This window comes from Dendrobates tinctorius, unplaced genomic scaffold (assembly GCF_039654945.1).
Source record: "Dendrobates tinctorius isolate UK_male_01 unplaced genomic scaffold, ASM3965494v1 ptg000029l, whole genome shotgun sequence".
Taxonomy (NCBI): domain Eukaryota; kingdom Metazoa; phylum Chordata; class Amphibia; order Anura; family Dendrobatidae; genus Dendrobates; species Dendrobates tinctorius.
This window is the reverse complement of record NW_027361697.1, coordinates 34,069,812-34,092,348: the sequence shown is the minus strand read 5'-3', so window position 1 is coordinate 34,092,348 and position 22,537 is coordinate 34,069,812. Positions and strand designations below refer to the sequence as shown.

General features: G+C 41.2%; 1 protein-coding gene across 1 annotated transcript; it reads right to left on the bottom strand.

Annotated features, from left to right (window-relative positions):
- Positions 1–269: 269 nt before the first annotated feature.
- On the bottom strand, positions 270–14,751 carry MYOC (myocilin). The gene is made up of 4 exons (XM_073571536.1): positions 14,092–14,751; positions 9,659–9,733; positions 3,126–3,254; positions 270–2,225 (listed from the first exon to the last, which is right to left on the bottom strand). Exons 1-4 carry the CDS (start codon positions 14,627–14,629, stop codon positions 1,441–1,443), a joined length of 1,527 nt encoding a protein of 508 aa, XP_073427637.1. The 5' UTR covers positions 14,630–14,751; the 3' UTR covers positions 270–1,440.
- Between the last annotated feature and the right edge of the window lie 7,786 nt (positions 14,752–22,537).

Genomic DNA, 22,537 nt, shown 5'->3' with positions numbered 1-22,537 from the left:
TCGTGTGTTACTACCGGCGCCATTTTCCTGAAGCCAGCCACCGAATCAGTCTGCGCAAGAGACGCCCTCAGCTAAGACGGCATCAGCAAGAAATTTGAATGAGGAAGAAGAAAAATACACCAGAGGCAGCAGAGGGGCCATGGCAGAGCCAAAGACCATGACCACGGTCCCTGCCAAATGCATGAAGAGATTAGGAACCCAAAACTTATAATGATGATTCAACAAAAACCAGGCTACGAATTTCTTCACTGAGGGTATCTATTAAATCAGTATAACAGCGCCATTATAGCCGTATCTTTAGTTTAACAGGGATAATCCTGATGACAGGCTCTCTTTAAGAACGGTTTCACACATCAGAATTTGTTTTCCGTACATGGAAAGAACAGTCTATGTGCTATGAGTTGTGTTTTGGGGGTTTTCACTCTACCAGCTCCATTTTTATTCTGAGTTCATTTTCACCATCCGATATTCTGTTCACAAATGAGGAACAAGCATATTCTTATCCTTTCCTACTAATAAAACAGTAAAATAGGGGCAGCACAGGGATGACATTTGTGTGCTATTTGAGTTTATTTTCTTCACTGGGCAATTGATTTGTACATGAAAGTTTAATCCACATCACCAATCAAAGTTGAGCTTCTTGATTTCTTTTTTTAGTAGGGGGAAGTTTTCAGCCAACAAAAATAAAAAAAAAAGTGAAAAGGCACATTTATTGTAATTAACGTGTGATCCATCCGCAAGAATAAAATGGCACGTACCAAAAACCTGATGTGTGAAAGACCCTCGGGGTGGGTTTCCATGCTACTGCATATGGCTGACACCATGTTCTGAGTAAGTGAAGCTGTTACTTCTAAGATCGTGCAGCCACGTGGTTTCGGCCATGTGTCGCAGTGTGGAAACCTTGCCCAAGCATCTTTTGGTAATAAAAGAACCTGAGACTGTATTGAAATCCAATTAATCATATGTGCAATTGCAAAAATCCATATATGTATACCCTGATTATTCCGAGTGGACAGCTTTTTCCATCCCAACCTGTAAGTCCGGTACATATTTGTAACCTGGTAGTCTGCTGCTCCAGTTCTCTATGCATATACAATCATTACAGAGCTATTATGACTAACCCATGGGAAAATAATCTCAAATTAAGAGTGCAAACGTGTTCTTTCTAGATTCTGCATTCTGCCAGTATCTCATAATGCCACTAACCATGCAAAGCATTATTTGTTTCCCATTATGTGAGTAAATGGTACTTAACTGCAAGAAAGAACAATTTCCAGTGGCTGAAGCACAGATTATTGGGAGACAGTGCATGAGAGGTAGTTCCTCTTAGTTCTTTCTACGTCTGCAAAGCTTACCCTTCCCTCGTAATGTACCCCATGCCAACTGGCAGTCTTCCCACCCTGCCCTTTTCACGTGTAATCCTTCCACTTCCATCTCTCCTCACATTTTGGAAAGCCTGATATCATAGGCCACCATGGTAAAATTGTCCCAGCCATAAATTTTTTTCTCAGTTGGGTTGTAATCTACCATGCTAGCGTAGCCATATTGATTCTGAAACGGGATGCTCAATTGCTTCTGGACACCAGTGTGAGTATCGAAAGCAAAACTGACAGTGGTGGTTGGCGAGGAATAGCTTGCGATGGTGTAGAGCGTGCCACACACCATGAATGCATTGGCCATTGACTGCTTTCGAATTGTAGTGTTCCAGCTCTGCTTCACTTCTAATGTTCTGGGGTCTAACTGAGATATAACTATAGACCCTTTAGCATTCTCTGTGCTATAGATTGCCCATAAACCCATCTCATCAACCGCCAGATCAATATCTGTATAGCCTCCCCAAGAATAAGGGTATTTACCATGATATCCAGCGTCAACAAGTTCCTTCTGGATTGCGACTGTTTCGGTCCTGAAGTCATATTTTACAATTATTCTAGATTTTTTGCGTATATAGTATAGTGAACCCTTGTATACCACAGCCCCATTACTCTCCATGGAGCGAGGCACAACGTATACCTTGGTAGGATAACCTTTCACTAATTGGTCAAGATTGTCATACTCAAAAACCTGCCGAATATCTGCCCCAACAGTATTGATTCTCCAAATGGTGTCCAATGTAAAAGGAGATACTGGTTCTGGATCTTTCATCCAAACTCCATATTTACCAGCAATATTATCTGCCTTTCGGTAAGTAGTAGGTTCTCCGACCCATGTAAGTTCACCACATCCTGAAAAAGAGATATATGTTAATTTATTTTCAAATCTGCTAAGATTTTTTATCTTTGTTTTTTGGGTTGAAAAAGGCCGAAACGGCACCATGCCAAAGCTTTCATATTTAGAATTTTTTAAATAATGCAATATCTTAGGCTACTTTCACACTAGCGTTTCACTGACCTGTGTCGGTCTAAGCTCCGCTCCCGGCCACGCCTCCTCTCGGCTGCTCCACCTATGGGCGCATGATCCTGCATGCGACCTGCGTACCCATTGCTAAAGATAGGGTACCTGCGCCAAACACACCGTGTTGCATTTTGGTGCGCTTGGCGCACCGTCAAAGGGACGCATGTGCAGGCAAACGCATACTTGCGCACGGACTGCGTACCCAATGCTAAAGATAGGGTACGCAGGTCGTATGCAGCATCATGCGCCCATAGGCGGAGCGGCCGGGAGGAGGCATGGCCGGGGCAGAGCTTAGCGGCGGCCGTGTGCAGACAGATGCAGGTCAGTGAAACGCTAGTGTGAAAGTAGCCTAAGAAATCAACTTTTTTTGTTATTTTCAAATCCTGCAATAAAAAAATAATCTTGCATCTCCAAAATTAGTTCAAAATTCTCAATTGGCTTTTAGTTATGAGATTTGCAGACAAACAATTTTGATGAGCCGTCCTTGATTATGATGACTGCCAGACTGACCTGTTGCCTAGACATAGTAAACATAACTACTTCATGGCGCCTGCCAACGGAAATTAAACCTAATTCCTCACGCATGCAGTAGCATTAATTAGTGAAGGCCAACATTTTAATGGTCTTCTTGGAAAATGTTAATGGAAAATTTAATGAAAGTTTGGTGTAATGCAATATTAGGGTGGTGCAAGCATGTTTCACAAATTAATTAAAAAAAAAAATATTTGTACCAGGTATCCCCATGGTCTCTGAGCCTTGATCCGTTGAATGACTTTCTGGAAACATTCTAGATGCAGGAAGTGCTGTAAGCTCTGATTTCAATTCTTGGTACCCCACCCCATCGGCTCCCCAGGGAGACACTAAAATATTAAAACATACTATTAGAAGACTGTAAAAACATTTAAAATGGAAAATTTTATGTAAAAACTGTATAATACATCTTATGTGACGACTTTAGGTTTGAGAAAATTTAATTATGACGTTATGTACGGTATTTATACCCCTTTAAACTATTGACTATTTTAATTTTAGGCCTGAGTCTGCACTGGGAGTTCCAGACATAATATGTACAAAAATTCCATTTTGTGTGAATGACCCATGTAAATATGGCATTGGCTTGCTCTCATCTCAATTGACAATGTGTCAGTGCACGTAGCTTTTGTGGCTACAGTCCTGCGTATACGCTCATGAGATATATAACTGACAGTCAGTGGCAATTCTCACTTCCCTGCACTCAAGCAAAAATTGAAATGCAAAAAAAATAAGTATTAAAAATAAAAATATAATCTATAAACTAGAGTTGGTTCCCATCGATTGGCAGGCCCAAGTCCATTGGCCATGGCAGGAATCTGTGGCCGCCGGATGGGAGCTCTTACGACCGTGATGCACATGTGACGTTGCGCCAGGCCAAGTAATCAAGATACCCATCAGACAAGAGGTATTTCTGAGGGCAGGGACCTCAGATTGCTGCCATGGCCAATGGACAGGGTGCTGTAAATCAATTCATACCAACTGTACTAAAACATGTCTCCAACTTGAATGATATATTCCTGTGACCTGTACGATGTTTCATGTCCAACCCTCACTTGTTATCACAGTAACCATAATTTCCACTAATCGGCCATTATATACTATTTCCTTACCCCAACCTACTCCTCGGTTTATTATCATATTATCATAGAAATAATCTAACACTTGCCATTCCCCCCATTATTACAGTAATAAATAACTCAGCTCTGCTTATCACATACTACTTACAGAGAGTAATCAACCCTCCACCCATCTCACACAGTTGGAATTGGCGGTGATGCATCCACAGGCTCCTCTCGGGTGGCGCTATGGGCATACACTAGTTAAACAGACAGGGCAGGTTGCACCCAGAATGTAATGTCCCATGGGCACTTGTGTCTACTAGACTGTGGTGCTGCAGTGCCAGCACCTGGCGGCAAGGTTTCTAGCTCTCTTTAAATCCATTTTTCCCTCTACCGGTGAAATGTTCCTCTTGCATTGGCTGTAACACAACCCCAAAGCACTCCCATGCTTAATGGTTGACGAAATGTTCTTTCTGAAATTCTGTGCCCCTTTTCTCCACACATACCTTTGATAATTGTGGCCAAAGAGTTCTATTTTAACCTCATTGGTCCACAGGACTTTTTTCCAAAATGCATCAGGCTTTTTTAGATGTTCTTTTGCATTCTACTGACTGAATTTTATGGTGAGGATGCAGGAGAGGTTTTCTTCTGATGACTTTTCCATGAAGGCCATATTTGTGCAAGTGCCTCTGAACAGTATAACAATGTACCACAACTGCAGAGTCTGCTAAATCTTTCTGAAGGTCTTTTGGAGTCAAGCGGGGGAACTCTGATTTGCCTCACTAGCAATCCTACGAGCAGCTCTCACTGAAATTTTGCTTGGTCTTCCAGACCTTATCTTAACCCCCACTGTTCCTGTTAACTGCCATTCTTTAATTACATTTCGAACTGAGGAAATGGCAACTTAAAAACATTTTGATATCTTCTTATAGCCTTCTCCTGCTTTGTGGGCCTTCACCATGTTCATATTCAGAGTGCTAAGCAGCTGCTTAGAAGAACTCATGGCTGCTGATTTTTGGCACAAGGTTAGAGGAGACTTGGTTTTTATAAAGCTGGGAAATTTGCATCACCTGTCCTTTCCTAATGATAATAGTAAACAAGCCATAAACCTAACAGGCTAATTGAGGTTTGAAAGCTTGGTCAAAGTTATCTAAGCACACAAATATGCAAGGGTGCCCAAACTTTTACATTGGCCCATTTTCCTTTTTGTAATTTTCCTTTATTATTATTATTTTTTTATTATTTTTTTAACTTTAAATACAGAGGAAATGTGTCATCTTTAACCTTAGACATTTTAGAGATCAGTTCATCTTCCATTTTCTTTACTGCTAATAATAACAGTCATTTTGACCAGGGGTGCCCAAACTTTTACATGACACTGTATGTGTTTCTCATTAATGTCTGATATTGTCTGTACATGTCCCCTCAGAATTGTAAAGTACTGCAGAATATATTATCATTATTCTCAACCCTTCCTTATATACAAACCGCAAGCTTCAGACCAGTGGCGTACCGCCAATGGTGGTAGGCCACATGGCTGTTACGGGGCCCATGAACTGGGGGTGCCTGGTGCACACCATAATTAAGGCACTTCACTGAAGCGCGTCAGTTTCTATACATGTCATCCTCTTAGGTAGCCAGTTTTTATATTTCTTATGTTGAGACAATAAAAGGCGATTTTTTTTATTCCAACCGGATCATCAATTTATATAGTGGATATAAACTGGATGCTGATACAGTTGAAAGTAATGGTGAAAGAGGGAGCACCAGCTGATGTCCCCTCCTCCATTATTCTCTCTCAGTGTCTGATGTCTCAGCGCACCAGGTGCAATGATGTCAGTACAAGGTGCCCACTCCACTGAGATGTGCGGGCGCTGCAGAGACTGGAGAAGTGAGGGAACAATAAGAAGAGGTGAGTGTAGTTTTTAAAAATAAAAAAATCAGTAAGTACTTTGTGGTGGCCATATTAGTGTATAGGGGACTATGTGGAGTGCATTATACTGTATGGACTATGGAGAATTAATTATACTGTATGGAGGACTATGGGCAGAGCATTATACTGATTATACTGCATAAACTATGGGGAATGCATTAAAGTGTATGGACTATGGGGAGTTTATTGTACTGTATGGAGGACTAACGGGGAGTGCATTATACTTTATGGACTATGGAGTGCATTCCACTGTATAACGGACTATGGGGAGTGCATTATCCTATATGGAGGACTACAGGGAGGGCATTATACTGTATTGACTATGGGGAGTGCATTATACTGTATGGAGGACTATGGAGAGTGCATTATACTGTATGGAGGACTACTGGGAGAATATTATACTGCATGACAGATTATGGGGAATCCATTATATTGTATGGAAGACTACAGGAAGTGCATTATACAGTATGGACTATGGAGAGTGCATTATACTGTATGGAGGTCAACGGAGAGCGCATTATACTGTATGAACTGTCCTCCCACCTGTCTTCTTGCTCCCTCTTTGACCGCTTACAATCTGGCTTCCGGCTGCATCACTCCACTGAAACTGCCCTAACTAAAGTCACCAATGACCTATTAACCTCCAAAGCCAAGCGACACTGCTCTGTCCTCCTCCTCCTAGACCTGTCCTCTGTCTTTGACACTGTGGACCATTCCCTATTATTACAGACCATCTGATCTCTTGGCATCACTGACTTGGCCCTATCTTGGATCTTGTCATGCCTAAAAGACCGGACATTCAGCATCTCCCACTCACACACCACCTCCTCACCTCGTCCCCTATATGTCAGAGTCCTGCAAGGTTTAGTCCTAGGGCCGCTGCTCTTCTCCATTTACACGTTTGGCCTTGGACAGCTCATAGAATCTCACGGCTTTCAGTATCACCTCTATGCTGGTGACACACAGGTCTACATGTCTGGAACAGATATCACCTCCCTACTAACCAGAATCCCACAATGTCTGTCTGCTATTTCGTCCTTCTTCTCCACCAGATTTCTAAAACTTTATATGGACAAAACAGAATTCATCATCTTTCCCCCATCTCACTTGACTCCCCCAACAGACCAATTCATTAAAGTAAATGGCTGCTCAATCTCCCCAGTCCCACAAGCTCGCTGCCTCTGGGTAATCCTTGACTCTGATCTCTCATTCAAACCACATATCCAAGCCCTTTCCACTTCCTGCCGACTTCAACTCAAAAATATTTCCCAGATCCGTACATTCCTAAACCAAGAATCTGCAAAAACCCTAGTCCATGCCCTCATCATCTGCCGCCTTGACAACTGCAACCTCCTGCTCTGTGGCCTCCCCTCTAACACTCTCGCACCCCTCCATTCTATTCTAAACTCTGCTGGCTGACTAATTCACCTGTCCCCATCGCTATTCCCCAGCCTCTCCTCTCTGTCAATCCCTGCACTGGCGCCCCATTACCCAAAGACTCCAGTTCAAAACCCTAACCATGACATACAAAGCCATCCACAACCTGCGCCCTCCATACATCTGTGACCTCTTCCTTCTTCCGGTACTTACCTGCACGCAAGCTCCGATCCTCACAAGATCTCCTCTACTCCCCTCTTATCTCTTCTTCCCACAATCCAATACAAGATTTCTCCCACGCATCACCCCTACTCTGGAACGCTCTACCACAACATATCAGACTGCATGGAAACCTTCAAAAAGAACCTGAAGACCTACCTCTTCCGGCAAGCCTACAACCTGCAGTAACCACGGATCCACCAAACCACTGCACGACCAGCTCTACCCTCGCCTACTGTTTTTTCACCCATCTCTTGTAGATTGTGAGAACTCACAGGCAGGGTCCACTCTCCTCCTGTAGCAGTCGTGACTTGTTTCGGTTAAGATTACTGTACTTGTTTTTATTATGTATACCCCTCATCACATGTAAAGCTCTATGGAATAAATGGCGCTATAATAATAAATAGTATTGGCGACTATGGGGAGTGCATTATACTGTATACACTATGAGGAGTGTATTATACTGTATGGAGGACTATGAGAAGTGCATTATACTGTATGGAGGACTATTAGGAGTGCATTATACTGTAAGGAGGACTACGGCGAGTGCATTATACTGTATGATGGACTATGGGGGCTGCATTATACTGTTGGAGCCTGCATTATACTCTATGGAGGACTGTTGAGGTGCATTAGACTATATGGTGTACTATGGGGCATGCATTATACTTTAAGGAGGACTATGGGGAATGCATTATACTATATGGAAGTTTATGGGAAAAGTATTATACTATATGGAGAACTATGGGGTGCAATATGCTTTATGGAGGACTATGGGGTGCGGTATACTATATGAAGGATTATGGGGTGCAATATAGAATATGGCGGACTATGGGGTGCAGTATACTATACAGAGGACTATGGGGTGCAATATGGGTTTCATTACACTATGTGGAGAGCTATGTGAGAGGCATTATAATATTTGGAGGGCTATGTGGAGGTCATTATGATATTTGGATGGCTATGTGGGAGCTATATGCTTTATGCAGGGCAATGTGTGGGGCAATTATACTGTATGCAAGCAATTATAAAGTATGATATTTGTGTGGGAGCCATCATACTGTGTGGGGGCCATTATACTGTTCGAAGGGCTAATGGATTCCATTATACAGTGTGGTGAAGTGTGAGCCCATTATACTGCATGGAGGGCTGTGGGCTTTGTGGGGGTTACAGTTAGGGGATCTTACTGTTTTTTGGCCACCATACTTTGCAGGAGGCGTTGAGATGGGGTACAGTAGGGTCATCATACTGTGCATGTGGAGGAATTCACTTTGAGGGTATCATACTGTGTGTTGTGAGGCACATTTGTTGGCATCATACTTTATGGGTGCAATGAAATGGAAATCTAGGCCTTCAGTAGGAGGAAAATTACTTTGTAAAGGATCCAAAGTTGTGAGATATGCTCTTCTGTGACCCAGCTGAATATTTTTTTTTTTTTGTTGGAGGGGGCCCAATTAGAATTTCTGCTATGGGGCCCCATGATTTCTAGGTACAGCCCTGCTTCTGACTCTTTCATTTATATACAGACAGCAGCTTTTTCACCCCTTCTTTATATACAGACAGCAGGCTTTTCACACCCTCTTTATATACAGATTGCAAGCTTGCCAGATCTCGTTTTTTTGGCATTGGTGATGAGATTAAAAATAGCTAATTAGAAGGTGACATTATTTAACCCACATCTACTCTCCACATCCTTGGGGGATGTGAGCAGCCCTGCCCCTGCCCTCCAGGCTCTGCAGCCTTCTGTAATTGACTCTCTGTGGAGAAGATTCAGCTTTTCATGTTTCCTTGCTCATCCACTCATCAGTGACCACTACACTACCAGCTCTTCTGATTGGCTCTAATATGCTATGCTGTGATTGGCTGATGCTTTTACTCTCTCACTCTGCTTTGCAGTGATTGGTGAATTATTGGACTGCCTTAGAGGTTCCTAGTTTGCACCGCACATGAAGCTGACAGGTTGGGCAATGACAGGGAGCCATGGAGCTTTACAATCACTACGTGTGACTCAAGCAGTGTCCGCCGGCACACAACAAGGTGACTGCTGTAGCACCACCACACACTGCATGATTACAAACAGTTTAGTGCAGACTCGGTGTCCACTTTGCCTTATTGATGGTAAACAACATCTAGATTTTCTTACATTCAGAGGGTCCGCCTTTGCCTTGTGCTGAGGATGTCCTGGCAGATCCTCCATGACTATCAGTGACATATGGTGCTGAAAAATGAAATAATTGCAAATTAGTACAATGACTGAATAACTTAACAACATGGTCTATTTAGTGAGTTATGTAAGTAGCAGAATAGAGAAAACCCGCAAGTTATTCTAAGCCCGATCACTCCGTCTACTAGGATTCCCTTCTCTTTCATCATTTGAGCTGAGAAGAGGAATTTGGACATATTTGTTTGATAGGACAACTGTGGTAATTCATGTATGTAATAAAGGCCACCAGAGAAATGAAGAGAATGTTTTTGATGCGCTTACTCCCATATTTTCAGGTCTTTATATAAAGACAACTCTTGGCATGCTGCATTTTATGTCATACAAATAAGGAGATATTCTCTTTTGGAGCTTCAAGGAATCATGCACATGGACCCTAAGACCTCAATCAGACATCCATTTTTCACGCATGAGCTCTAGCCGTGTTTTTCATGGACAGAACTCATATCTATTACAGCCAATGGGGACATACATGTATCCGATTTTTTTTTGTTTGTGTGGACCAATTGTTTAGCCCAAAATCATGGAAACATGTCTGATATTTATCCGAGTGAAGAAATCGGACCGCAACCGGATCCCATGCCTGTGCTGTCCATTTTTCACGCAGTGCTAGATAGCAGAAGGTAGAGAAACTTTTTTTTTGACCCGGGAAAAGTGATAAAACTCAAACCAAACTCGGATGAGACTCTTATAACACTCTGTTGAAAATTTCATAAAACTGTGAGCAAAGTCAGTGATGAAACTAAGACTGTTTTTCTCGTACGTGAAAAAAGGGATATCTGAATGAAGCCTAATAAAGTAATTGCATCACAAGTCTATGACCCTCAATCTAGCTAAACTTTAAGGTCATGTTACTGTAACTTGTCATCTAGAAAATATGCTACATAACCAAAAAAAATTTAAATGGACGATGGTTTATTAGAAAAAAAATCTGTTATGTTCTTGATAGGATATTTGGCATAAAAAAGATATATCAGGCGGCAGTCAGATGGCCATCCTAATACCATTACATTTTTATAACTAGGGTTTTAAATGAGCTGCTGACACTCTGCTCCTCGGGGACTTGGCCACTTATCACCGAAGACTATAAATTCTTTGCTGACACTAGATCCGATTATCTCTTTTGGCATGTCCTGTGTCATGTTACCAGTCCTTGCAACCTATTGAATATGTTGTCACTTGAATAAGACTGAAGAGCAGGTCATGATCTTTTCCACATAACCTAAAGGGGTAATCAATGGGATTTATTTACAGGACAGTATGGCTCAGACTAAAGCCTGGCGAACGTCAAGTTCTCTGCCCTTCTATGAGTCATCCACAACAAGGCAAACATATGGAGCTGGACACAAAGCCAAGCAACACTGATTTTTGCAGTTATGACAGGCCTAATTTTCAATATGGCTGTCTGAACCCAGCCTAAGAGTTAAGTATTGACAGTTTAAAAGGATGTTGCTAAGTTTTAAAGTTATCCTTTATCCAAAGGGAAAGGGAAAACTTTCTGATCACTGGAGGTTGGAATGACGTTGCCCACATCAATTTTGAGAAATGGGATTCTGAAGAGCCCCAGCTGAATGGAGGAGAGGTCATTCACGTGCACTACAGCTCCATTCATTCTTAAAGGGAATCCATCAGCAGATTTTTGCTATGTAATCTAAAGACAGCATGCTGTAGGGGTTAAAACACAGACTTTAGTAATGCCTCTGTTATCAAGCGCAGAGGTTTTGCTTGCTTACCATAAGGCTGGGTTCACAAGTAGCGGAACTCTCACGGAAATTACCGCGAGAATTCCGGAATTCCATTCCGCGGTAAAATCGCATTTTAAATTCCGGAAAAACTAGCATTTTGCAAGCGTAATTAGCTTGCAGAATTGCTAGCGTTTTCCAAGCGATCTGGACCATCGCTTGGAAAACTGATTGACAGGTTGGTGACACTCGTCAAACATAGTGTTTGACGAGTGTGACCAACTTTTTACTATTGAGGCCGCCTATGCGGCATTAATAGTAAAGATAGAATGTAAAAAATAATAATAATAAAAAAAATATTGTTATTCTCACCTTCCGACGTCCTGCACAGCTTTCCCGCCTCTCTCCACGCTCCCGATCCCAGTAATCCTTTGCGACAATTACCGCGATGAAGTCTGTTCTCGCGGGATCGCGACATCTCGTGGTCATTCGCGATGACGTCGCGCGAATGACCGCGAGACTTCGCGATCCCACGAGAACGGACGTCATTGTTCGCAAAGGCTTACTGGGACCGAGAGCGTGGAGAGAGGCGGGAAGGCTGCGCGGGACGTCGGAAGGGGAGAATAACAATATTTTTTATTTTAAATTCTATTCTTTACAGGGATATGGTACCCAAAGCCCGGAGCACAGTCTCCTCTCCTTCGGACCGTGGGTACCATCCGCAAATGTTCTGCTTACTTTTCGCATGGTGGGCACAGCCACATGCGGGAAGTAAGCGGAACAATGCATTCCTATGGGTGCGGGATCACCGCGATTCCGCGAAATTAATGAGCATGCTGCGTTTTTTACCGCGAAGCAATTCTGCCGCGGTAAGAACCGCAGCATTAGCACAGCATTGCGGAATCCCATAGGAATGCATGGGATGCTTATTTTTCGTGTTTTCGCGGCAAAATCGCGCGGTTAAAACCGCCACGGAAACGCAAAAAAAACGCCACGTGTGAACTCAGCCTAATTGTTTTAGCACCAGTAGCTTATCATTTCTGTGACTAACTGGTTGTGTGAGCCCTGGTCAGACACGCCCCCTCCTGTGAAAAGAAGTTCTCTGTCTATGAACTTTGTACACAGAGAGTTTGGTGTGGGCAGGGTTAGCTTTCTCAGCCCTGCTTCATTGCTAAGTCTAAAAACTCTGATTGTGTCAGAAAGGCACAACCCAGTAATCTAAGTCATACATCATTAAATTCAGCTTCTCTTTGCCTACATCAGGCTGCTCTCAGATGAGGTAGCAAAAACCTGCTGACAGATTCCCTTTAATGGGAGCGCCAGGAGATTGCAGAGTGCAGCACTCAGCTGATCGTCCGTGCATCTATTAGAATGACTGGAGAGACAGTGCACATGATCAACCCCTTCTGAGCCCCATTTCTCAGGAGTGGTGGGGACTATGGCATTCAGACCCTCAGGGATTGGAAAATTATCCACTATACTTTGGATAGGAGATAACATTCAAACTTGAGAAGACCACTGCCAGCAGGGTTCCGCTGGATTGAAAAATTCACTTTTTCTGAAAATCTGCTCCCCTATTGTATGTAGGCATTGAATGGTAACAAGCTCGCTCCCTTACAAAGAATAGAGGATACAATGAAGAAGAAAAGATGTAATCTCTTCTTCATCCAACGCACATACAGTATCAGTGGCTAAATATGATCCAGATGTCTTCTGATTTGGCAGATGAAATACTGAATGTTAATAAGAAAATTGCAAGTTATAGTGCTCACTTGTGGTATTACGGATTATGTGTTATTTGTTTGACCCCAGCACTTATGAGTGTATGGCTTTATTAAGTCTTGAATCCTATCCATATTCTTAGTCAACACCCTCCATGTCCTTTCATTTCTCCCAACCAGCTCCAACATAATAAAATATTAATTTATTAGGTTCTTATTAAAATTAGCAACCAGTAAAGTTAAATTAGTCTAGCGTAAATCACGGCTAGGGTAGGTTTATATCGGACGAGTGCTATCTGTGGTTTTCATGGATAGCACTCTTACCCATATTATTCTATGGAGTCATGCACATGTCTGTCATTTTTCCTCAGACCGAGTGGTAAAGGAAAAAAATAGATTTTGTCTGATTTTCATCCAAGTGTCAGCAATGCAAGTGTATGGGTCTGTGGAAAACATGGAACCCCAATCGGATGACATCCAAGTGTGGTCCGATTTAGCATGGTCCAATTTCTACTGACTGACAGAATGGAAAAGGTTGAGAAACTTTTTTCCTCTCCATCTATGAGAAAAACTGATCCCACTATGATCAAACTCTGATAATCAGATCGGTTTTCTCGGACAGAGAGGAAAACGGTCTTGTGCACCTGCTCCTGGCCTAAGTTCACACAAGCATGTATACCATGTGAAATATATCTGTAAAACTCGGATACTATAGGTTTGATCCATGTGGGATTGACTTTTTTTCCCCAACCATAGAATTGAATAAGTGAATCTCATCCAAAAAGTGGAAGGGACTACTGCATTTTTGCAAGGACATTTGGGAAAAAAAACAGTCATCTGAACAGCCCAATTGAATAACATTGTTCGGAGCGCTGTCAGTTATTTTTTATGGCGGAAATACGTTTGTGTGAACTTAGCCTTATAGCAATTTCTGCATGACTCTAGGACTCACCTTGTCTTGGAGATATTGGCTGCTCTCTATTCCTAGATGTCTCAGCAATTTGAGGACACTGTCTCTGCTGCACCTTTTCCAGCCTCTCGGTCAGCCTCTGTTTTTCCTCTTCCAAAGAAGACTTCTCCTTCAGGAGGTCTGAATAAGCCATCTCCAGACTTCCCCTCTGACTCTCCCATTCAACCTTTTCAAGCGTCAGCCTTTGCACCTCTATTTGAGCATCAGTAAAAGAGTGGGGTGAAGAAGTTGATCGTCCGGTTCCTTCACCTCCCAATAACCGGTTCACCACCTTCTCCAATAAGCTCAGCCTAATTTTCAAAGCGTCTGTATCTTGTTTGACAGCTGCGTTTTCACGTTGAAGTTCACCAATTGCTGTCATTGCTTCTCCAGGTTCTGTACAGGTGCCTTCCTTCGGGCTTGGAACCGTGAACGTGTAGGTGCATTGTCCTTGACGATCATTCGCTCTTCGGAGTTGGGGACTTCCTTGGGCCAAACTAAACAGAAGTGATACCAAAATAGGAAGAGTAAGATGCCCCATTGTGCGGCCCCTTGTCCTGCCAAGCTGCTCAGAAATAGTAAAAATAAGTCTCCAAAAAAAAAGTTCAGACTCAGAGACAAATATCCCAGTCAAGATCTGCTGCTCTAAACTAAGTTAAACTATTGCAATCTGCTGTGTATTGGGAAGCTCACCTCCACAGCTCCTTTATACGCTGAGGATGGATGAGGGATGGTGTGGGGGCGTGACGAAAAAAGGGGATAGATAAAATGACAGGAATCTTCCAGACTCCCGTGTCTGAACTGTGGAGTGACACCATGCCTGGAGCCAGCTCATATTGCAGCCTCTTGGTGTTTGGGAGTTTGCTGCTCTCAAGAAAGCTAAATCATCATGAAAACAGCCTGTTCTGGGGTTGTTGACAGAGCAAAGCAGGAGTTAAGTTACTAAAAGCCTGAGATATCATCCGGAATTATTAATAATAGTAGTAGCAGAAGCAAACTGCTTTGAGTAGGAGATTACGGTATATGAATAATTTGAATTTATTTGTAATTATTTATCAATATTTTTTCATTAAGGACTTTTTTTATATTCGATGGGCAGCACGGTGGCTCAGTGGTTAGCACTGCAGCCTTGCAGCGCTGGAGTCCTGGGTTCAAATCCCACCAAGGACAACAACTGCAAGGAGTTTGTATGTTCTTCCCTTGTTTGTTCTTCCCTCAGGTACTCCGGTTTCCTCCCACATTTCAAAGACATAATGATAGGGAATTTAGATTGTGAGCCCCATCGGGGACAGTGCCAATAATGTGCGCAAAAAAACTATAAAGCACTGCGGAATATGTTGGCACTATATAAGTAAAGAGATTATTATTATTTTAAAAAACATTGGTAACTTTTTAGGCCTTTATGGTCCCTTTTTTTTCAAAATGAGACTATGTATTTACTGTACCTGTCCTAAGTTACTCCACGATTGGAAACACCAATAACTGGATTCTGTTTTCTGATATTTTCAGCAATTATGAGCTTAGTATCCGAGCTTAATATCATGAAAAATGTTCTTCATTGATTCAAACCCTAAATGGGTTGTCCAGCCTTAAGATAAAAAATGTTGTAAACAGCTTACAATGTTCTCAGCAAAAAAAAAAAATAAAAAAGTCATGTTCGCCTTAGTAATCTCCTAAGGCTCTGGTGCCCCGATTCTAAAGCTTTTAAAGCCACCATTTATTTTTAATTTTTTGGGGGGGGTTTTGGTGAAGAAAAAAAATTGAGGCTGGAAAAACCCATCAATTCCATTGTCACTTCCAATCTTATGTTTGGCAACATACTATTTTTATGTTTGTTTTCCTATTAATATTTAACTGTAGCACTGAGTTTAGGAGACAAACTAAGGGCCTCGTCACACATAGCGATCTCGCTAGCGAGATCGCTGTGGAGTCACAAGTTTTGTGACGTAACAGTGATCTCACCAGCGAGATCGCGGTGTGTGACAGCGATCAGCGACCGGCCCCCCTGCCGGGATCGCTGTAGGAAAGCCCTGGACATTTTTTTGGTTGCTGGTCTCCCGCTGGCCAGCACGCATCACTGCGTGTGACAGGCTGGTAACTAAGGTAAGCGCAGGGTTTCTAAGCGGCACGCGGCGCTTAGAAACCTTCTGTGTACCTTAGTTACCAGCGCGCTGATGCAGGGAGCTGGTAACTAATTTACACATCGGGTTTCTAAGTGACGCATGTCCCTTAGAAACCCGATGTGTACCTTAGTTACCAGCTCCCTGCATCAGCGCGCTGGTAACTAAAGTTCACAGCGACGCCGCGCGCTCGGCGTCACTGGTGCTGATCGCTGGTGAAGCTGTCTGTCTGACAGCTCACCAGCAATCATGTAGCGACTCACCAGCGATCCTGACACGTTGATATCATTGTCGGGATCGCTGGTGAGTCGCTATGTGTGACGGGGCCTTTACTCTAAATTGAGGTGATAAGTGAGACAGTCCAAAAAGGAGCGCCAGCCAGGCGTGATTAAGGGAAAGGTGTAACTCCAGCCAGGAACCTCAACAGAGGGAAAAAAAAATGCAGAGCTAGAAATGAACCCGGTCTAAAGGAGCGCACACACTGGAAGGGTGTTAGAAGTAAAAAATTACAGTCCTTTATTAAATATCCACAACGCGTTTCGACAGATAGAAGCTGTCTTCCTCAGGTGGCATTTCATTTCTAGCTCTGCATTTTTTTTTTAAATCTAAATTGAGCAATATTTATAATTTTAGCATGGGACTAGACTACCGTTTAGGCACCGTTAGAAAAAAATTGAGGAGTCCCAGTTTTACAATGCAATGACATTCCTTTAATATACTCTTACAAAATCTTCAACCCTGTTATGATGGGTGCAGGCCTGACGGTTGCTACATGACTTCTACATTAGGTGTTCTGTGAATCATGCGCCTGCCCCTTAGGCACTGCAGTTGGCATAATATACAGTAGTTCAGTATTACCCATAGTTTTCCTTTCATTATTATTAGCTTTCCATTATACTTTCTTTACAGGGGTGAAATTTGCATCTAAATGTATTGCAGTGTAGAGAGCTACCAGAGGACATTATTACAAGGCCACATACATCTGACCAGCAAGATGGAAGGGTCCCAAGTACAAGTTTTGCACTGGGACCCATAGGACTATAGTTATGCCACTAGTCACCACTGCAGCCTATAAACAAAGACCGGAGTAGCAGCGGAGAGGCAGTGCTTGACCTATAGAAGAACACTTTATTTTTTATTTTAACATTAGCACATGTTGATAGGCTCAATAAACTTATTCCAGGAAAACCTCTTGAAAGAATAGAGTTATATAAGCTTTAAAAAGATGTATGATTTCCGCTATCTGCTCCTCAGATCCATTTATTGTGCGTTATTACGCTTAATGTAATCTATTTGGCATTGACCCTTGATGAAGCAAGGTGAAACATGCGTTGGGGTGGAGAGACACAAGGCCTGAGCTATATTTACAGCAGCAGCAGCAGTACAACAAAGTACTACTTCTACTTGCAATTGTTACTATTAATTGTATGTACCTTATGTCTTATCACTATTGATGAACTAAAATGATGTATATGGGTTTGAGTAGTTGGGGATTATAGAACTTGCTTCCTTTTTATCCACTGTATATGTTTTGAATAGTCCTATTTAGTGTTTTATTCTGTAAGGCACCTGGTGCTTTTAGTGTTTTAGCTCTATAAAAACTTGATAAAAAATGTTTTCAGGGATTTGTTTGTGTTGCCTACTTTATGCCCTAGGTTATACTCTTTACCTTTCACTAGGCATTTGTTTGTATCATTGCTGTTGAATTGCAGTCCTGCACTGCTATTGAATATAACATTATAAATGTTGCTGATTTAATATAATCTATGATAGCCTTGTGCAAAAAAAGGGTTTTATGGGAATCGCACTTAGATGCATGCTACTTTTAGCATAGCATTATTATAGCATTAGTTGGAGCTTTAAGGGTATTGCTCCTCTCTTTCAAATCTAGCCAGGAAAAGCGATCATTAAAATAATGAATGAAATATTTCTTATCTTAGTGAACCAATGCCAATCGAGCTCTGCTGGAAGTTATGACTTTCCATCCATTGGTTAGTGAATGCTGCAGCCAATCAATGGCCTGAGTTGTCATGTGACGGTAAGGATCATTACATCCGGTTAAAGTCACGACCACCAGAAGGGCAGCACTGGATTGGCATGGGTCTCGCTAAGTAAGAAACACTCATTGCCTACTTTTCTTAAGCCCCTTTTCTCTGGTTTATTTTGAAAAGATGTTGTGGAAACCCCCCTAAAGACGATTATCACAATCTACTGGAATTTCTAATGTAGAATGTATAATGAGTTGTATTTTGGGAAAATACTAAAAAAAATATTCTTTTTTCCACAACTATATCTTGGCTGAAAATGTAAACTTTCATTTGAATTGACTTTTTTAACTTGATGTATTTCTTTTGGCATCAGAATCTTCTAGTTAATCCAATACATACACTGGCATTAAAAGTGGCAAAAATCCTGCACTGGAAAAACTTAAGACTGTAATTGGTGTGTGAGTCACATGCCAACACTGTGTAACCTGTTCATCCTCCAGTGTTAGTCTATTACACCTTCAGTTTTGGAATTTTATGAGGGTTTTTTTTTACAATTATTTAGTGAGGCACGTTTTTAAATTGAGATATCTACTGATTTTCTTTTAATTTTTTCCTTTGTGATAGACAAGCTCTAAAAACAAGGCCACCACACCAAAAGTGTAAATAAGGGCCTCATAAAAAAAACACAAATTGCATATGTAGTTTGATAGTTTTGGGTATTTTTAGACTGTCTAATGTAAGTTTACCATCACAATTAGTTGTCTTATTTTGGTCTAATAGCACACTATTTTTGGGGCAATCAAAATTTAGGCCATGTTCATTTTTTAAGCAAACCACGATCCATTTCTATTAAGCCACTCCAAATTGTTGTGTGCATTGGAAAAAGTGTCAAAAACACATACAGTAGGAAAAAAAGTAGTTAGTTAGCCACAAATTGTGCAAAAAGATGAGAGAGGCCTGTTATTGACATCATAGATAGACCACAACTATGAGAGTCAAAATGAGAAAACAAATCCAGAAAATCACCTTGTCTGATTTTGCAAGATTTATTTTGCAAATTATGGTGGAAAATAAGTATTTGGTCATTAACAAAAGTTAATCTCAATATTTTGTTATCTATCCTTTGTTGGCAATGACATAGGTGATTTTCTGGATTTGTTTTCTCATTTTGACTCTCATAGTTGTGGTCTACCTATGATGTCAATTACAGGCCCCTCTCATCTATTTAAGTGGGAGAACTTGCACAACTGGTGGCTAACTAAGTACTTTTTTACCCCACTGTAATAAAAGTGGTAAATACCATGCAAGTCAGTTTTTTTGGCACAAATTAAACCAGAATTATAGCAGATTAACAATCCTACTGTTTGTGGTGTTTTATAATTTCCTATTGACTTTCAGTCAACATCTGGCGGCAGCATTTTTTGCTGAAAAAAGGCAACAAAAAAAAGTAAAAAATGACTAAAGAAGTGCGGTATTTCTCCAAAAAATGCTGAGTGTGTGAAACCACCTGCACCACAGCAGGTGGAATGTAATCTAGTCAAATTTTACATCCTAAGAAATTACCTTAGGCTATCTTAACCCTCATTACGGTACAGCACTGGCACTTTATGATCTACTACCGTTGGCTTTTCCTATGTAGGAATCTCTAGATCATGATCATTGGTTCTTCAGGCATATTCTGTGTCTCTGTGGAGGTTTTTCCTGTCATTTTATATTTAGCATTTAATTTTATGTATCTATTCAATAAAAAATTGTTTTTGAATTGATGATTGCTTGAAACTCTTCCTATCCCGGGATTTGAGTATACTGCTCCCAAGTTGTTTTGGGGAATATATATTTGGTGAAGTGTCTAGCTTTTAACTTTTTTCAGGGACTATTTTGATTTCTTTAGGATACAGATGGACATATATTTTTATGCATAGGGCATTTTAACTCTTATTTTTAAGGGCACTGTGTGGGGATGTGCTGCAAAAGACCAGAGAAGAGGGAGGTCTGCAGAGACTAGTTGTGGATGTGAAGTCATCATGGCATCTAGAGAAGATGGAGATGAAAAGAAAGATTTCTCTCCAGAGAAGATGTCATCTATAAGGTACATGGATGAAAATGTTTATTTGTGTTACTGACTAATTCTCATCAGTTCTGTGGTTGATGTATGGTCCACAGTCTGATGATGGCTGTAAATAACAACTACCAGTATCTCCTTACCATTGTTGAGGATATACATTGAGTTGTAGGTTCATGCAATATAATTGTTTCTGGGGCTGAGTTAGAATCATAGAATCATAGAATCATAGAATCGTAGAGTTGGAAGGGACCTCCTGGGCCATCTGGTCCAACCCCCTGCTCAAAGCAGGATTCGCTAAATCATCCCAGTCAGATGTCTGTCCAGCCTCTGTTTGAAGACTTCCATTGAAGGAGAACTCACCACTTCTCGTGGCAGCCTGTTCCACTCATTGATCACTCTAACTGTCAAAAAGTTTTTTCTAATATCTAATCTGTGTCTCTTCCCATTCAGTTTCATCCCATTGCTTCTAGTCTTTCCTTGTGCAAATGAGAATAAAGTTGATCCTTCTACAATGTGACAGCCCTTTAGATATTTGTAGACAGCTATTAAGTCTCCTCTCAGTCTTCTCTTTTGCAAACTAAACATTCCCAAATCCTGCAACCTTTCCTCATAAGACAGGGTTTGCAGACCGGTCACCATTCTGGTCGCTCTTTTCTGAACTTGCTCCAGTTTGTTGATGTCTTTTTTAAAATGTGGTGCCCAAAACTGGACACAATATTCCAGATGAGGTCTGACCAAAGAGGAGTAGAGGGAAATAATGACTTCACGTGATCTAGACTGTATGCTTCTGTTAATACATCCTAGAATTGCATTTGCCTTTTTTGCTGCTGCATCACACTGTTGACTCATATTCAGTCTGTGATCTATTAGTATACCCAAGTCTTTTTCACATGTGCTGTCACTTAGCCCTATTCCTCCCATTCTATATATGCTTTTTTCATTTTTATTGCCCAGATGTAGTACTTTGCATTTCTCCCTGTTAAAAACCATTCTGTTAGTTGCTGCCCACTTCTCCAGTTTATTTAAATCTTTTTGAATCCTCTCTCTCTCTTCTCTAGTATTAGCTATCCCTCCTAGCTTTGTGTCATCAGCAAATTTAATCAGTTTACCCTCAATTCCTTCATCTAAATCGTTGATAAAGATGTTGAACAATACAGGGCCCAGGACAGAGCCCTGTGGTACCCCACTTGAGACATTCTTCCAACTGGATGTGCAGCCATTTACGACCACTCTTTGGGTCCGATCACTAAGCCAGTTATGAATCCACCTAACAGTTGCCTTGTCCATTCCATACTTAGTCATTTTTTCAATAAGGATTGTATGAGAGACTTTGTCAAATGCTTTGCTGAAGTCAAGATATACTATATCTACAGCATTTCCTTGATCCACCCAATCAGTGATACCGTCATAGAAGGAAATTAAGTTAGTCTGACATGACTTATTAGTTACAAACCCATGCTGACTCTGTTTAATCACTTCATTCTTATCCAGGTATTGACATACATGTTGTTTAATAATTTGTTCAAAGATCTTTCCTGGTATAGAAGTTAGACTCACCGGCCTATAGTTGCCTGGGTCCACCTTCTTCCCCTTTTTGAAGATAGGAACAACATTTGCTCTTCTCCAGTCTTCTGGCACTTCTCCTGTTCTCCAAGAATTTTCAAAGATTATGGAGAGGGGTTCAAAAATTTCTTCTGCTATCTCCTTCAGTACTCTGGGGTGTAATTCATCTGGACCTGGAGACTTGAATTCATTTAGGTTAGCTAAGTGTTTCCTCACTATCTTTCTGTTTATAGATATCCTGGATTCTTCTATTCCCTTAATAGGACAGTGAATAACAGTTGATGTTGCATTTCCTTTCTGAGAGAAAACAGATGCAAAATAGGAATTTAAAAGTTCAGCCTTCTCAACATCCTGTCTTACCATTTCATCATTTTCATCCTGTAAAAATCCTATAGCATCTTTGACTTTTCTTTTACTTTTGACATATCCCCAAAATCCTTTATTATTGCTTTTGACATCTCTTGCAAGCCTCAGTTCATTTTCAGCTTTAGATAATCTGATTTGTGCCCTGCAGGTTCTGCAGACAGCATTATATTCTTCTTTAGATATGCCTCCCTCTTTCCATTTTATAAACATTTTTTTCTTCCTTTTTAGCATGTGCTTAAGTTCTGTGTTCATCCATCCTGGTTTCCTTAAATGCTTCCTATTCTTCCCTCTTTTCGGAATTGTTAACAACTGTGCTTTGAGAATTTCATTTTTCAAGATTTCCCATC

Bases quoted from the DNA above. Each gene is read 5' to 3' on its own strand.
- MYOC (XM_073571536.1), bottom strand. From the start codon at position 14,629: ATGGGGCATCTTACTCTTCCTATTTTGGTATCACTTCTGTTTAGTTTG. The intron at 3,255-9,658 runs GTAAGAAAATCT...TTAATATTTTAG, and splicing joins CAAAGGCGGACCCTCTGAAT to TGTCTCCCTGGGGAGCCGAT. The intron at 2,226-3,125 runs GTACAAATATTT...TCTCTTTTTCAG, and splicing joins AGAGACCATGGGGATACCTG to GATGTGGTGAACTTACATGG.